This window comes from Myotis myotis, unplaced genomic scaffold, assembly GCF_014108235.1.
Source record: "Myotis myotis isolate mMyoMyo1 unplaced genomic scaffold, mMyoMyo1.p scaffold_m19_p_27, whole genome shotgun sequence".
Lineage (NCBI taxonomy): Eukaryota > Metazoa > Chordata > Mammalia > Chiroptera > Vespertilionidae > Myotis > Myotis myotis.
Genome location: NW_023416332.1, coordinates 193,157 through 206,812, shown reverse-complemented (window position 1 = coordinate 206,812; position 13,656 = coordinate 193,157). Strand labels below are relative to the sequence as shown.

The 13,656-nt window shown below is 52.5% G+C and overlaps 2 protein-coding genes and 1 non-coding gene across 7 annotated transcripts; all 3 read right to left on the bottom strand.

Moving 5' to 3' along the window:
* Positions 1–103: 103 nt before the first annotated feature.
* On the bottom strand, positions 104–611 carry LOC118649052 (testis-expressed protein 54-like). The gene is made up of 2 exons (XM_036295791.1): positions 470–611; positions 104–366 (listed from the first exon to the last, which is right to left on the bottom strand). Exons 1-2 carry the CDS (start codon positions 546–548, stop codon positions 164–166), a joined length of 282 nt encoding a protein of 93 aa, XP_036151684.1. The 5' UTR covers positions 549–611; the 3' UTR covers positions 104–163.
* An 83-nt stretch (positions 612–694) lies between these two features.
* On the bottom strand, positions 695–5,795 carry WDR74 (WD repeat domain 74). 5 transcript variants are annotated; one of them, XM_036295786.1, is made up of 11 exons: positions 5,636–5,795; positions 5,445–5,551; positions 5,228–5,349; positions 3,698–3,770; positions 3,414–3,560; positions 3,168–3,269; positions 2,162–2,262; positions 2,026–2,081; positions 1,615–1,760; positions 1,471–1,527; positions 695–920 (listed from the first exon to the last, which is right to left on the bottom strand). In XM_036295786.1, exons 1-11 carry the CDS (start codon positions 5,742–5,744, stop codon positions 741–743), a joined length of 1,200 nt encoding a protein of 399 aa, XP_036151679.1. In that variant the 5' UTR covers positions 5,745–5,795; the 3' UTR covers positions 695–740. The 5 variants fall into 5 exon arrangements, with proteins under 5 accessions (XP_036151679.1, XP_036151680.1, XP_036151681.1 ...); XM_036295787.1 differs by having other exon boundaries at positions 5,484–5,551; XM_036295788.1 differs by lacking the exon at positions 3,168–3,269.
* Positions 5,796–7,454: 1,659 nt separating this feature from the next.
* On the bottom strand, positions 7,455–7,645 carry LOC118649119. The gene has a single exon (XR_004965557.1). It is a non-coding gene; the product is annotated as a U2 spliceosomal RNA (small nuclear RNA).
* Between the last annotated feature and the right edge of the window lie 6,011 nt (positions 7,646–13,656).

Sequence of the window (13,656 nt, the reverse complement as noted above, 5' to 3'; positions counted from 1 at the left end):
AGCGGCGGCCCATTGGGCGGAGCCAGCCTCTGGGGAGGAGCCTTAAAGAGACCGCAGCCCGGGTGGTGCGGGCAGAGGGCAGCAGAGGCACAAGCGCTCCGGCTAGTACACGTTAGAAACTTTATTCTCTGGAAGCTGGGGAGGACCGAGAGCCGGGCTGGGGTCATCCCTTCTCCGGCTCCTCCCGGATTTCCTCCGGGTTGTTCTCCTGGAACGTACACCCATGCTTGATTGACTGCCTCTTGGTTGTCCGCGAGTCCCGACGGCTGAACAAGGACAGCCGCCGCCACAGCACGGTGATCAAAAGGCTTTCGTTGGACTTGGGCTTCCGGTGGTCCGACGAGTTCACATCGACCTCCTCGGCGTCTGCAAGGATGAGGCGGCCGCTGAACTCCACTCCCACCTCCCCCCTCTCGACCCTGACCCCTCTCCCGTTCCCTGAGCACCCCAGCTGTGTTTCTGTTCCCACCTTCCTCGACTGCCTCCTTTCTGGACGCCTTGGACTTCCCATTGGAGGTTTTCAAGGCCTTGTCTTGGCAGCAGCCCATGGCCCGCTAGGGCCCGGCTCGCCCGGCACTCGGTGCTACCACTCCAGCCCACTGGCTCCCACTGCTTTTGTGACGTCAGATATCCCGCCGCCCCAGCTCAGAGAGCAGGCGCCCCTTTAATTTCTCCCATCACAAAAGGCTCGGGGTCACGATGGGTGTCAGCTGTTTATTTACAAAGTGAGCTCAGGCCCCTCAGGGGCTGGCAGAGCCAGGCCGCTTCTTCTTTCTCCGCCCGGTTGGGACGACCCCTGATGTCTGCTCCAAATCAGGGCGCTGGCGCTTGGCAGCTGCCTCCAGGGAGGCCCAAAGTTCATCTGCCTCTGTGTCTTCCGAGGACAACTTAGCCGGCTCTGGAGGCTCTGGCGGCTCATCCTAGTGAGTGGAGAAAAGCTGAGGAGTCGGGGGCACAGGCAGACCCACAGGGGAGGGGGCTTAACGGGGAGTCATCTGGCCAGGTACCACCACTTGCATTTCCTGCTCTGGGGACAGGTCCCATCCATGTCCCTGTGTCACTCTTGGCAGGAACCCTGTCAGGACTATAACTATTTTTTTAAAAATATATATTTTATTGACTTTTTACAGAGAGGAAGGGAGAGGGATAGAGAGTTAGAAACACCGATGAGAGAGAAACATCAATCAGCCGCCTCCTGCACATCCCCCACTGGGGATGTGACCACAACCAGGGTACATGCCCTTGACCGGAATCAAACCTGGGACCCTTCAGTCCGCAGGCCGACGCTCCATCCACTGAGCCAAACCGGTAGGGCAGGACTACAACTATTCACACTCCTCACAAAAATGCAGTAATGCGGCAGGGAGATGGGCAGGGCCAGTCTCTGTTCCAGCTGCTTCCTTTTGCTCCCACGGGAAGAAATCTCACATCTATGCTCTTGGTTCCACTTTCCCAGACCCAACTGCTTACCTCCCAGTTGTCCCTGCCTGACAGAAGAAGGCAGTTCAGCTGAGACTTCAGATAGACCTGCAAGAGACCAGGGACCTTAAGGAGTCAAGCACAGTGAACTGTACAGAGTATGAGTGGGGGGCACAGGAGATAGCAGGCTCTCACCTTATGCTCCAGGCCCCGTGGATTCCGGATCCTGTGTACCCTCAGGATTCTGTCCAAGCCACAGGAGGCTAGGAGAGGCTTGGAAGGGTGGCACTGCAGCCCTCTGACACTGCCTGCCAGCCCCTTCAGGCAGCCCAGTAGGCGCCCTGGAGAAAGGGGGAGGCGTTAGTATTTATTGTTGAAAACACTTTTTATTTTGAGACTTAATTCTTAACATAACGCTGAGATAGGAGTTACCATTATATCCATTTTACAGGTCAACTATGCACAGGGAGTTGAAGTAACATGTCCAAGGTCATACAGCTTTTGAAACCAGGATTTGAACCCAGACAAACTGATGCCTAAATGAGGGTTCAACTGCCCCAGAGGGAATCCTGCCCCACCCTCCTGCAAGGCTCCCCAGTCCGCTACCTTGCCGAAGGTCAATTTCTGCCAGCTGCCCATGAGTGTTTCCTACAATCACCGAGCTGAGAGGAGAGCAGAGGCAGGTGGGGTCAGCAGGAGCCTCCTGAAGCCCTGACCCCACTCCTGCCCTCTAAACACTCACTTGCCCCCGGGAGTGAGAGTCATAGCGGTCAGCGGGTACTCGCCATAGGTGGCCTCGAGGACTGGCCGGCGTTGGGGGGAGGCTGGATCATAGACACGGACCTGGAAGAAGACTTAACTATCACAAGGGTACCCTCACCCTATACCCCCACATCTTCACCCACTTCACACCCTCCTTCATATACTGCTTTCCTGTTTATGATCCACTCTTAGAGAAACTTTCTCATCTGAGTGTTGTGGGGGGTTGGGGTTGGGGGAGAACAGCTTAGCAGCATAAATGAACAGGGCAGAGGGGAGTGAGCCCCCAGGTGGGGAAGTGGCAGCATTCCCTGGTCTTCATGTGTGACCATCCCACCCCCGCATACTCCCATCTTGGTGGAATGGGAAAGCAAGTCAGTCCAATTGTCAGCGGATGCTGAATTTCAAGCCAAGAGGTTTAGCCTGAACAAGGGAGGACAGAGGAAGTCCTCAGTGTGTGTGCAGCAGAAGCAGATCACCAAGATCAGACTTCAATACGCAGAGCAAAGGCAACAGCAAATCCAGGGACCCAGTCCTGCCTGGGTCAGGGCTGTAACGATACCCAGCCGGGCCCTCCTATGGGGCTGAGGAGCTGCGGCCAGAGGAGAGGCAAGCCTGGGTCCCGCAGCAAACCAGAGGCTGCATCAGGACCAGAGACCCAGTTCTCTCGACAAGCACCCCAATGTCCTCTCGTGACACCTGCGCCCTGTAAATCTACTGTGAAGGAAATGCTCCCTCCCCCGCTCCCCTCCTCTCTTCCAGGCGGAAGAACATGAAGAGTCCTAGTTCAGGAAACGCCACCCCAGAACACAGTAAGAGAAGGCTACGGGGCTGAGTGGACAAAGGCGTGCTCCCTCCTCTGAGAGCTCAGGTTTGGGAGGCTGGTGGAAGGATGGCCATGACAAAGGACGGGCAGAGCCTCAGCCGGGGGCTGTTTCTTTAGGAGGCTGCTTAAGCCCAGCAGGAGGTCAGGGTGGGTGGTCCCTCACCTGGTGGTACCCTGTACAGGTGACGAGCTTCCGCGACTCAGGGAGGAACTGTATGTCCTGGTCCCAGATGGGAACTCGCAGGTCAAGCCAGTCATTCCGTACCTGGGGGAGCGGGTCGATGGGGGACAGGGCTGTGGCGAGCTAGTGTGCCCCTTCCTGTTGCCCTCCGTCATCATCCCCGAAAGCCCATCTGGTTTCTGACGCATGGTCAGCGGCCCCAGCCTCCCTGGGTCTGAGGTCACTCACGTTCTTGGCTCTGAACACAGGCTCCTCAGACCCCTGCAGGTCCCACACCTTCAAAGCATTCTCCTTCCCACCTGTGGCAACTACGTGGGGGTGCACTGGGTCTTGGCGCATCCTACACACCCCAGGGCCCACCCTCAGTTCCAGGACCTGAAAAGAATGAGAGATGAGAGGGGAAATGAGAGTCAATTCCTGGATCCCTAATCCTCCTCCCCGAAGCCCTCATTCAACTCCTGCCCTGGCTCCCACCTTCCCCAACCACGAGGATCAGGGCAGGGGAGCCTCACTGGGTCAGAGGAGGTCTCCTTGTCGTCACCCCAGACTCGGAGAACCCCAGAATCCACACACGTGATGAGGGTGCTGCAGGGAGAGGAAGGATAGAGTCAGGGTTAAAAAAAAAAAAGTGTGAAAATATTCTCTAAGCCCAGTCAACCCACCCCCACATTAACTAGACCCCAACCAGCCCTCCTCCTCAGAAAGCCTCCGGGTAACGTGCGTATATTATTTCATTTCCTTAACAGAGTGAGGTTTTATAAGCGAAGAAATGGAGGCTCTGAGCCATTAAAAGGTTTGCCCACTCAGCAAATGTCAGAACCAGAAATCAAGTCTGTGATACTCCAAAGCAAAGTGCCTTTGTAACCCACAGCTACATCTAGGGGCACCTGGCCCTGCCGGTCTTTCTGAACCTTTCTCCGGTCACCAGGGGCCAGGATCAGTAACTCTGAAGGGACTGAAATGGCACCGGTCGGGAGTTAGGGTTTGGCCAAAGTCAAGCACCAGCTTCAGTTCCCTGTCCGGGCTCCACGTGCTCATTGTCAGCACCCCCCACAGTGTACTCCTCCCAGGGAGCCCCAGCGAGTCTCTCCCTAGAAGCTGCCAGCCCCAGCCTATGCGCTTTCTCACACTGCCCACCCTCTCCACCCTCTCCACCCTGGTTCAGGGTCTACATCGCCTGCCTGGGCTGTGAAATAGTCTCCCAACTGCTCTCTCCCCAGTTCATCCTCCACACCCCTACAGGCTCACAGCTTGGGCCACAGCACTGCTGCTCAAAAACCAGTAACTCCCCACCACCTCCAAGACAAAAATGGCACGTGCAGCCCTCTACAATGAATCCCACCCTACCTTGCCCATCTCGTGTTAAAATGCTTCCTCGGCGTCCACCCCCCCAAATGCAATTTATCTTCCCTGCAAGGTACCCTGTGGCCCGACACCGATCCTTGGCCTCTGCCCAGGCAGTAGCGTCTTTCTAAAATGCCCTTAACCCCTCTCTCCACTGTCAACATTTTACCAATCCTTCAAGGCCTGCCTTAAGCTTCTCACTCCCCCAGCCTCCTAGACCTCACCTGCCAGAATTAGAGCCACCAAACCCACACAGCCTGCCCGCAACCTCCTCTTCACTTAGGAAGAAAGCGAGGCAGCCACTAGCCGCCAGCACTGTCCTCCTAACTTTCCTTTGGGAGCCTCCTCACACTGTGAGTGGCTGTCAGTCCCCATCTAAAGGCATCCTCACTATGAACTGACTTGCTCAGGGTCACCCAAAGGTTATGGAATCAGGAGAAAATCCCTCGGGGTGCAAACGGTGCAACAGTAGGTACTGTGCGTGTCTGGGTTACCTGCAGCCCTCGCATTCTGCAATGCCTGGCACTCGGCAGGGGTTCAATAAACGCTCGTTACAGGCATGAACACAAGAAGGCAAGACACACGCCCCTGTCTCCGAGGCCAGGTCCGAGCCCTCTAAGGGTTGATGGCCATTCCTCGGCCGTCTCACGGGAGCCTCTGCGCTCTCCCTACCCGTTCGGCGAGGGGCTCGGGCTTACCCGTCCGCCTGGGCGAGGCCTCGGAACGTGCCCTCCCCGCCGGGGCAGTGCCTCTGGCCCCGGAATCTGCCCTCCTCGATGCTGAAGTGCCTCACTGTCCGGTCGGCACAGCCCATCAGGATCTGCGGGCAGAGGAGGGCAGGAGGGATGGAGGGCGGGATGGCGAGGACCGCGAGGCTGCCGGCCCCCCGGCCCCGGCCAGGCCCCGGACGCTCACCTGGGTCTCCCCGCCCGCGCCCCAGCACAGGGCGCTCACCGCCTCCTCGCGCCGGGGCTGTCCCGCCGCCGTGAAGTTGGCCGCCTGTTTGCGCCGAAGGTTCACCCCTGCGGGACGCGGGCGTCAGTCACACCGGGTCGCGGGCGGGCGACCCCGCCCCCCACTCCCCGACGCCGGGTCCTGCCACCCACCTTTCAGGATCCCAGTCTCGGTTCCGACCCACACATGGTTCCAGCGTGCCCCGGCGGCAGCCATCACGGAGCGGACCGACAGCCGCACTTCCGGCGCAGCGCACGTCATCAGCGCGCGCCGCGTGGGGGCGTCGGGGCAGCGCAGCTTCCGGGCGTTTAAAGGGCTGGCAGAGTATTCGCCGCCCGCCTGCTCCCTCCGGTATTGCAATGCGAGGTCAAAAGGTAGAGATTTGTGGGGATCTGAAGAGCAACTTGCTCCAAGTTTTCATTCGCAGCGGATCTCATCCTAAGCGGACCGCGATGCTGGGCGAGCCCGCCCCAGCCGCCTCCCTGCCCCCAGCAGCGTGGCATGTTTTTTTCTGCTGCCGACGCGATTCAAATCACTATTGTAATAGGCGCTTGGTTTCTAACTCGAGTATAAAAGACACAAAACAAAGAAAGACGGGGGCAATGAAACCGACGACCCTAAAACAGATCTGTGTTTTGGGAAATGGAGATAGGACGTCATTTTTATTCCCTCACATTGAGGTTTGGTGATGGCAAAAACTAGCTCAGAGTAAACATCGGCAAGTTAATAGAAACAGCACTCCTCCCAAGGACCGGCTGCAATGTCATAACGGCCCCTTTCTTTCCGTGATTGTTTTCTTACTGAGAAATAGTCTTCTTCTCTGAAATCATAGACGCTCAGAGACTTTGCTGTTTGAAATTATAGCAGTAAGAAGAACGCATCCCCCTCTTGCCTGGCAGATTGTCTTCCACGGAAGAGCAGCCTTATCAGTGCAGCTGCAGAGCTGCCGACAGGAATTCTGAGCATAACGTTCCACATTTACTTTTGTATTGTTACCAAGGAAACGGCACCCTGGGTACACTTCACAGCCCGGACCCGATGTTGACGTCTTTGCACACAGTTCTACTCTGTATTGAGCCTATCAGAACAAATTCCATCTTTCCCTATAATCCTATAACTATTTTTATTTATTTACTTACTTACTATTTATTTATTTGGCGAGGCATCCATCCATTCCTCATTGGTGCGGTCTTCTTCATTGTAAAGTCGGGGGACACGTCTGGGTTTTTAAGGCTGATAGGATTAGACCTAGACATCTGCCTTTATTTTTATTTTTTAAAATCCTTACCCGAAGACATTTCTTCCATTGCTTTGATAAGGGAGTGAAAGGGAGGCAGAGAGAGAAAAACATCCATGAGAGAGAGAGAGAGACATGGATTGGTTGCCTCCCGCAGGACTCCTCCTCCCCCGCACTGGGGCGGCGGCGGGAGGGTGGGGGGGGTGGGGGCGGGGGGGATCTAACCTGCAACCCAGGTACGCGCCCCGGACCCCAAATAGAACTCGGGACCCTTGAGTCCCTGGCCAGATGCTCCAACCGCTGAGCAAAACTGGACAAGGCGAAATCTGCTTTTTAAAAAAAACCTCGCCCTCCCCACGTGGGAATCTGTGCTTGTTTCTCAATAAATTTCCATCGTTTCCTATAAAAATAGAAAACACTCACCCGAGGATGTATTTTTTACTGATTTTAGAGGAAGGGGGAGAAAGAGAAACATGGGTCGCTGGTGCCTTGAGCAGAACTGGAGCTGGCCTTTAGAACTGAGTTAGCCTTCTGAATGGGGGCGATACTCCAACCACCTGAATCACACTGGCCTGCGTGGGGTCTGCCCTTTAAAATAAAGTGAAAGTGAAAGAAAAACGGAACAAAGAGAGCCAGCCTTCTGGAAGCGTGCTGACTATGCGAGAGCACCCATCGCTTCTTCTTGCTTGAGAAGCAGATGTTAAGTCTTTCTTTGAACCACCAATGTTCCCCCGAGGGGGTGCACCGTTCCTGGAGGTACTGCAATACCAGGTCGATGCGTGGAGTGGACGGAGCAAGCTCCTATTCCATCTCCTAATCCCAAAAATCCATTTAATATATTGTCCTCGGATAGAGGACGTATCAGATATTAAACTGATAAGAACAGATACTACACTTGATCTTAGCCAAAAGGCCGAGAAGCGATACCGGCGTCTCCGACTCTGCGCCAGGCTTGCCGTTACTGTTGCTTTATCAGCTGTGGTTACTTTTATGGCCTAACGATTAGATTGTTTTCAGTATGTCATATTTCTTAAACCCAGCTTTTTTTATTATTTTTTCCTAAAAATAATGGCAGATTTTTGGGAACAGACTTAAAATAGAATTCTTTACTGCTTTTCCCATGCGCTCCCTGCTGGGTGTGTTTTGCATAAACCCGCCCCTCCTCTTTGTAACAATCTTGGGATTGGTCCACATACAAGTCGTCATTTCAGTGCCTCTTGGTCTCTTCTTCTCCCGGACTGTGGGTTAGTCTCGCGTCCTGATGGCTCGCTGGCGGCCCGTGGGGGCGGCTGGCGGGGTTTCCGTCGGTGGGTTGAAGGTGTAGCGGGTGGCGGTGGCCCCCTCTGCGGGACACGTTTGAAGAGGCCGCGGTTCCGAGCCCAGACCCTGGAGTCCAAATTGCTGAGTTGGGATCCTGCTCCTTAGTTCCTCCAGGAGGCGCAGGTCCCTGTTAAACGGGGAAATCCTAGGGCGCTGAGGCGGTGGTCTGAGAAGTGAGGACACAGGGAAGGGCGGACTGAGTTCTCCCTGACCTGTCACATCCACCCCGTGGGGGCAACAGGGCCTTTCAGAGGTTCCTGATTCCAGCACCCAGGATCCAGCCCTGGGAGAGGGGGTGGAGCCGGTGTAGGTCAAATTTAAATGAGCAATTCTTTTATAGGCTCAAAGCAAAGGCTTTATGAAGGGACTAGATGCCCTGTGCATCGCAGGGGGAGGTGGGGGGGAGGGGAGTTCCTCAGTCCCGCCTGCACCCTCTCGCAGTCTGCGACCCCTTGCTCGGTACCGCCCCCTGCAGCGGAGATGGGAGAGGCTCCACCAGTACCTCCAGGCTTGCCAGTCTCAGCCTAGCTTCTGGCTCCTGGGTTGAGCGTCTGCCCCCTGGTGGTCATTCCACTGTTTGGTTGATTTGCATGTTAGGGTTTAATTATATAGAACTAGAAGCCCGTTGGAGGAGGATTCCTGCAAGAATAGGGCTTCCTCGGCTGATCGTGCGTGCTGCCAAGTCCCTGCAGCCCAGGACCGCAGAGGGGGGGGTCTGGGCTGGGGGCGGGGCTTAGGCCGCACTCCGGCGGATGGCAGCTCGTGCTGGCCCCCCCTGCCTGCATTATGCAACTTAGCCGCCATCTTTGTTGGTGGTTAATTTGCATATCATGCTGATTAGCCAATGGGAGGTGTAGCAAAGGTACGGTCAATTACCATGTTTGTTATTAGATAGGAGGACGAGTGGCCTGGTGCATGAAATTCATGCACGGGGGTGGGGTGGGGGTGTCCCTCAGTCCAGACTGCACCCTCTCCAATCTGGGACCCCTTGGGGGACATTCCCCTTGCAATCCTGGACCACTGGCTCCTAACTGCTCACCTGCCTGCCTGCCTGCCTGCGTGATCACCCCTAACCACTCTGCCTGCCAGCCTGGTTGCCCCCAACTGCCCTCCCCACTGGCCTTCTCACCCACAACTGCCCCCCCTGCCGGCCTGATCACCCTCAACTGTCCTCTCCCCCCGCTGGCCTGATTGCCCCTAATTGCCTCTGCCTCTGCCCCGCCACCATGGCTTTGTCCAGAAGGATGTCCGGAAGGTCTCCCGGTCTACTTAGCATATTACCCTTTTATTAGTGTACATTCTATATCCGGCCCTGTCAGAGAAGGGACCTGACTGAGGTCCTGTTTCCTTGGAAAGTAGAGGCCTCAGCTCCGTGTCAAAGGTACAGGCATGGCTGAGATCCTTCAGGCAAGAGTAGGTCATTCCATTCTCACTATTGTGTTTTCAACTGGCAAGCTTTCTGAAAAGCCATGATTTAGAGAACAAGGTCAAGGGTCTCAGCACTGTGTCCTCGATGTTAATAAACAGAAGCGTAAAACCAGGGCCTCCGGGGAGGGACTGCATTAAGGGGGTGTGGTATGTAGAATGATGCCCCCACAAATGTGCCTGTGTTTTAATTCTTAGAACCTCTGAATGTGTGATCTTACATGGAAAGAGTTCCTGTGTAGATGTGGTTAAGGCTTTGAGAATGCATTATGGCAGAGACTGCCGTTAACGCTATTTTAAAAATCCTCACCTGAGGATGTGTTTTCATTGACTTTTTTGAGAGAGAGGGAGAGAAAGAGAAACATCAATGTGAGAGAGACACAAAAATTGGTTGCCTCCTTCCCACACGCACCCTGATGGGGCAATCTAACCTGCAACCCAGGTGTGTGCCCTTGACTGGGAATCAAACCTGAGGTCCTTTGGTGCATGGGCTGACACTGTAACCACTGAGCACACCGTTCGGGGCACTGTTCTTTGTTGGCATTTATCACATACCTCAGGGTGTCTAAAACAGCACTATTGACGTTTTAGGCTGGATAATTCGTTGTTCGCAGAGTGGAAGAGAGGCAGCTGTCTGTCTAGTGCATTGTAGGGTGTTTAGCAGCATCCTTGGTCTCTACCTACTAAGATGCCAGGAGTTTACCCCACACACTCCAAGTAGGGACAACCAAAAATGTCCCCAGACATCAGTAACTGTCCCTGGGGGCAAAATCACCCCTGGGTGAGAGCCACTGTGCTAGCTCAAATAATCTTATCTGCTGGCTGTCTTCGCCTCTTACAATGTAACCCAAAGGCAGGAGTGAGGCCGTGGCTCTGGGTTAGTGCATTGCTAGGTTTGGGATAGAGAACTTGTTGGTGCTCTTACCACCTAACTGAAGTGGGGAGACTGGGGGAGCAGACATGGACAGACCAGGGAAATCAAGGGTCTGAATCGGATACCTGGTGGGGAGGTCAAGGGGCAGTTGGGTGCCCAGGGAGGAGGTCCAGGCTAGAGATGCCGTAGTCAGTGTACGGGACCGTGAGCAGCCAGGCGCTTTTCACCATTGCTCCATATAATCCGTCTCATATTTTTTCATTTCTTAGCCCAAGTAGCCATTAACTTGGGCTTTAATTTGAATTCCTTATTTGCCAAATGGTGAAAGTCGTTTGAGGAAAGTGTCATTATCTTTGGCTCCATCACCTCCTTGCTGCATCCCCCAGACCTGCGTTAGAGTGACAGTAGCCTGGTCTAATGGCTACACCCCTGCAATGTGGTCAACTGACCCTCCTCCACTGCAGTTGTGACAATGGATAATTCGCTCACCTTTTCCTTGTCTCCCCCGGTTGAGGTAATGCACGCACTAGCGACCATTCTGTAGCTAAAATGCAACACACCTGCTTGCAGTCATTTTGTCTGTTGTGACCTTTGTTGCCTTGACACACCCTTCACCAGGTGTTCGTGTGGGTTCTCCCGGTTACCAGTTCCCCACTCTGCAGGCCTCCCATGGTTGCAGGGCCTTCTGGGCTTCCCCTCTGCTGCTCCCCATCTTTAAATGCTGGTGCACCTCCCACAACCCACCGCCCCCAGGGTCCTGGTGTGGGTCTTATCTGACCCACTTTCAGGACCACCCCTCTCCTTCTCTTACTGTTGACAACTCTCAAATCCGAATGGCTACCACTTAATGAACAAAAAGCATTAACTTGCCTCTTTATACTCTAGTTCTGTGGCGCCCACCAGGGCCTGAGTTCGGGGGAATTAAAAAGTGGTCCGGTGAAAGGAGGCTCCAAGGGGCTCGCAGAGAGTAAGCTTAAAAAACAAAAGTTAGAAAATAAGAAGTTAAGCTTAAAAAGCAAAAGTAAGAAGGCCAAAAAACAAAATAAGGTAGGGAGCCGAAGTGTGGTAAAATTAGCTCTTTGTAAATCCTGGGAATATGCTTAATTGAAGCATTCTTAAAGTAAGCATTTTTAAATTTCTAAGGTAGAAATAAGAAGTGGTAGAAATAAGCTGTAGAAAGTAAGCAGTAGAAAATAAGCCGTAGAAATAGAGTAGGAAATAAGTTGTAGGAATATAGAAATAAGAAGTAGAAAATAGCCGAAACCGGTTTGGCTCAGTGGATAGAGCGTCGGCCTGCGGACTGAAGGGTCCCAGGTTTGATTCCGGTCAAGGGAATGTACCTTGGTTGTGGGCACATCCCTAGAAGGAGATGTGCAGGAGGCAGCTGATCGATGTTTCTCTCTCATTGATGTTTCTAACTCTCTATCTCTCTCCCTTCCTCTCTGTAAAAAATCAATAAAATATATATTTTTTTAAAAAAAGAAGTAGAAAATAAGTAGAAATAAGTTGTAGAAATGTAGAAATAAGCAGGGGTTGCAACCCAGGAAAGGTTTGGGCAAAAGCAGCCAAGCCGACCTATAGTTCATAGTTAGAGGTAGAGAAATAAGCAAAAACAAAATAGGTAGAAATAGGTAGAAATAGAGAAATAAGTAGAAATAAGCGGTAGAAATAGTGTTAGAAATAAGCTGTAGGAATGTAGAAATAAGTGGTAGAAATAAGCTGTAAAAATAGAGAAATAAGTAGAAATAAGTTGTAGAAATAGAGAAATAGGTAGAAATAAGTGGTAGAAATAGAGACCTAAGTGGTAAGAAATAAGCGGTAGAAATAAGCAGTAGAAATAAGCTGTAGAAGTAAGAAATAGGTAGAAATAAGTGGTAGAAATAGAGAAATAAGTAGAAAATAAGCGCTAAAAATAAGCTGTAGAAATAAGTAGAAATAAGCGCTAAAAGTAAGCTGTAGAAATAAGTAGAAATAAGTGGTAGAAAATAAACGGTAGAAAATAAGTGAATAGGAAGATGTAAAATAAGGTAGAAATCTCCCAGGTTTTGTTTAAGCCACTGTAAAGCAGCAGATGGCTGTGGTGGTTTATGTTTAAGGAAGTAATTTTTGTTTTAGACCGAGATTGTAAGCTCTTGCCGCAGTTGCATTGTTTCTAGGCTTTGGTTATCTTTGCTTGTGCAACCAGATAGCTCCCTGGGACTTCGGGTCTGTGTGAGACGCAGACTCAGAGTTGGAGGTCTCCAGCCCCCCGAGGGTTGCTCGTTTCCATGCAGCAGCGGATAAAGAACAAGAACTTCCACCGGCGTGGACAGGGCTGATGTGACTGGGACTGATGCGGACTCAGTGCCGAGGTCAACCTTCCAAACAGCCTGATCCAGGGGACTAGTTTTGCATCAACGGCATCTTTGCCTCGCCAAGGTATCAGCATGGAGTCAGCTGAAGAAGATGGCGACTGAGGCCAAGCAGATGTTAGAAAAGCAAGTGGGAGCTATGCTAGTGTTGGTGAACTGTCAGTTTTCTGTAAAATCTTGAGGAGCTAAATCTAAGGACTTTGAGTAAGATATCCTGAAAACGTTAACATGTTTGTAGTTTGGTTTTGCACTGGTATTGCTTTGTTATTAGCCAGAGTTTTGTTCTCGTTAACATTGCTGTCTCTATAGTTTTGTTAATAGCCAGAAGTTTGCTGTGATATTTTGATCATGCTGAATAATCTGTTTAGAGTTTTTTGGATAACGTAAATAGGTGTGTTTAAAAACAAAAGCAGCCGAAACCGGTTTGGCTTAGTGGGTAGAGCGTCGGCCTGCGGACTGAAAGGTCCCAGGTTCGATTCCGGTCAAGGGCATGTACCTGGGTTGCGGCGCACATCCCCAGTAGGGGATGTGCAGGAGGCGGCTGATCGATGTTTCTCTCTCATCGATGTTTCTAGCTCTCTATCTCTCTCCCTTTCTCTCTGTAAAAAATCAATAAAATATATATTAAAAAAAAAAAAAAAAAAAGGCAAAGGGGGAGATATGGGGCGCGGCTACAGTGCTTTGGCCAGGTTCAAGCCTGGACTAATGAAAGGACAGGGTCCTCTCACTGCCACGTGCAAATCCCAGCTGGAGGACAGGGCCCTCCCAGCACAATCATAGCCAACGGCTGTGGCTGTGAGCTTGAACCTATGGTTCGAACACGTGGCCCCACGTGCCTTGTGATAGACCTCGGGTGCATGTAGTTGAGTAGGGTTGAGACTCACGAGAATGCTGTAAACAACGTGATCACGCCCCTGCCTTGCCTCGTGGCAGCTGCTATAAAACAAAGACACGGCTTGTGGGCGC

What these genes read in the sequence shown, in the direction of transcription:
- LOC118649052 (XM_036295791.1), bottom strand. Translation starts at nt 548, where the DNA reads ATGGGCTGCTGCCAAGACAAGGCCTTGAAAACCTCCAATGGGAAGTCC. An exon ending in AAAGGAGGCAGTCGAGGAAG is followed by an intron (nt 367 to 469) that starts GTGGGAACAGAA and finishes TCATCCTTGCAG; the next exon opens with ACGCCGAGGAGGTCGATGTG.
- WDR74 (XM_036295786.1), bottom strand. Translation starts at nt 5,744, where the DNA reads ATGACGTGCGCTGCGCCGGAAGTGCGGCTGTCGGTCCGCTCCGTGATG. An exon ending in AGGAGACCTCCTCTGACCCA is followed by an intron (nt 3,561 to 3,697) that starts GTGAGGCTCCCC and finishes CATTCTTTTCAG; the next exon opens with GTCCTGGAACTGAGGGTGGG. An exon ending in CTGTGTTCAGAGCCAAGAAC is followed by an intron (nt 3,270 to 3,413) that starts GTGAGTGACCTC and finishes CCGCTCCCCCAG; the next exon opens with GTACGGAATGACTGGCTTGA.